Genomic DNA, 1,644 nt, shown 5'->3' on the forward strand with positions numbered 1-1,644 from the left:
CCTGATGTCCAAGTTCACACCCTACAGATCTGGACTCTGGAGGAGCCAGCGGTCCAACCAAGCAGGCCCATGGGGATCTAGAGCTAGAGCACGACGGTGGGGCTCCTCCCCCGCACCTGTCGGTCCCAAGGAGAAGGGCACCCACAGTGGAGAATCTCCTAACGCCTCCTGCCCGCCACCCCAGCCCCGACTCCCGAGTTCCCACCAAATCCCAGCTAAACCCAGGCCTCACTGAGCCCCTGCCTCGCCCCAAAGTTAGAGGAGGGCCAGCTGACCTCATCCCATGGGCCGGGGTGGGGGGTGGGGGGGACGCTGATGGGGCCGGCCTCTGACGCCCCCGCGTCCGCAGCGCCATGGGGGAGTGGGCGTTCCTGGGCTCGCTGCTGGACGCCGTGCAGCTGCAGTCGCCGCTCGTGGGCCGCCTGTGGCTGGTGGTCATGCTGATCTTCCGCATCCTGGTGCTGGCCACGGTGGGCGGCGCCGTGTTCGAGGACGAGCAGGAGGAGTTCGTGTGCAACACGCTGCAGCCGGGCTGCCGCCAGACCTGCTACGACCGCGCCTTCCCCGTCTCCCACTACCGCTTCTGGCTCTTCCACATCCTGCTGCTCTCGGCGCCCCCCGTGCTCTTCGTCATCTACTCGGTGCACCGGGCCGGCAAGGAGGCGGGCGGCGCGGACGCCGGGCCCGGGCCGCCGCCGCGCCGCCGCTGCTACCTGCTGAGCGTGGCGCTGCGCCTGCTGGCCGAGCTGGCCTTCCTGGCGGGCCAGGCGCTGCTCTACGGCTTCCGCGTGGCCCCGCACTTCGCGTGCGCCGGCCCGCCGTGCCCGCACACCGTGGACTGCTTCGTGAGCCGGCCCACCGAGAAGACCGTCTTCGTGCTCTTCTACTTCGCCGTGGGGCTGCTCTCGGCGCTGCTCAGCGTGGCCGAGCTGGGCCACCTGCTCTGGAAGGGCCGCCCGCGCGCCGGGCGCCGTCGCCAGGGGGCCGAGCGCGACGGCCGCCGCCACCGCGCGCGCGAGGGGGCGCGGCAGCTGCTCCCGCCGCCCCCGGTCCCGCCCTGCCGGCGCCCGCGCCCCGACCCCCGCGGCCCGCCCGCCTACGCGCACCCGGCCCCCGCCGGCGACAGCGAGGGCGGCAGCGGCCGCAGCAAGGCGTCCCTGGCCACCGTCCGCCAGGACCTGGCCATCTAGAGGCGGGCGGCGGGTGCTTCCGCGAGAACTGGCCCCACGAGCCTGCGCGGGCACTTCCCGGGTGCTCTCGGTTGGGCGGGTGAGGGGCCGGGCGATGAACGGAGGCGGGTCCGGATGCCCTCCCCGATCCAGGTGGCGGGGAAGGAGGCCCGGGACTGAGAGGAAGGGCAAAGGAGGACCTAGCAGAGAGGAAAGTGGGGGTTCGGGTGGTGCTCAGAAAAAAGTCATCGTGATACCAGCTTCCCGCGCGCGGGCCTCTCCTTGTTCAGACTGAGGTGCGGCCCGGGTGCGGGCTCCCTATGTGTGTGCACACATGTACACGTATGTATAGTGTGAGCTGTGTGTGTGCATGTGTGTACGCACAGGTGCATCCTACGTGGGCTCGCGGTGTGTGCATGTGTATGCCCTGTGTGGGTTCTACGTATGTGCATGCATCTGTATGCCCTGGGTGACT

The 1,644-nt window shown here is 70.6% G+C and overlaps 1 protein-coding gene across 1 annotated transcript; it reads left to right on the forward strand.

The window, feature by feature from the left end:
* Positions 1-346: 346 nt before the first annotated feature.
* LOC145719780 (gap junction delta-3 protein-like) lies at positions 347-1,635 on the forward strand. Its single transcript, XM_081811332.1, has one exon. It carries the CDS (start codon positions 354-356, stop codon positions 1,188-1,190), a length of 837 nt encoding a protein of 278 aa, XP_081667458.1. The 5' UTR covers positions 347-353; the 3' UTR covers positions 1,191-1,635.
* Positions 1,636-1,644: the final 9 nt, after the last annotated feature.

This window comes from Leptonychotes weddellii, unplaced genomic scaffold (assembly GCF_054177405.1).
Source record: "Leptonychotes weddellii isolate Sample4059 unplaced genomic scaffold, ASM5417740v2 HiC_scaffold_7097, whole genome shotgun sequence".
In the NCBI taxonomy this organism is placed as follows: Eukaryota; Metazoa; Chordata; class Mammalia; order Carnivora; family Phocidae; genus Leptonychotes; species Leptonychotes weddellii.

Excerpts from the sequence above, each read along its gene's own strand:
- LOC145719780 (XM_081811332.1), top strand. The coding sequence starts at position 354 with ATGGGGGAGTGGGCGTTCCTGGGCTCGCTGCTGGACGCCGTGCAGCTG.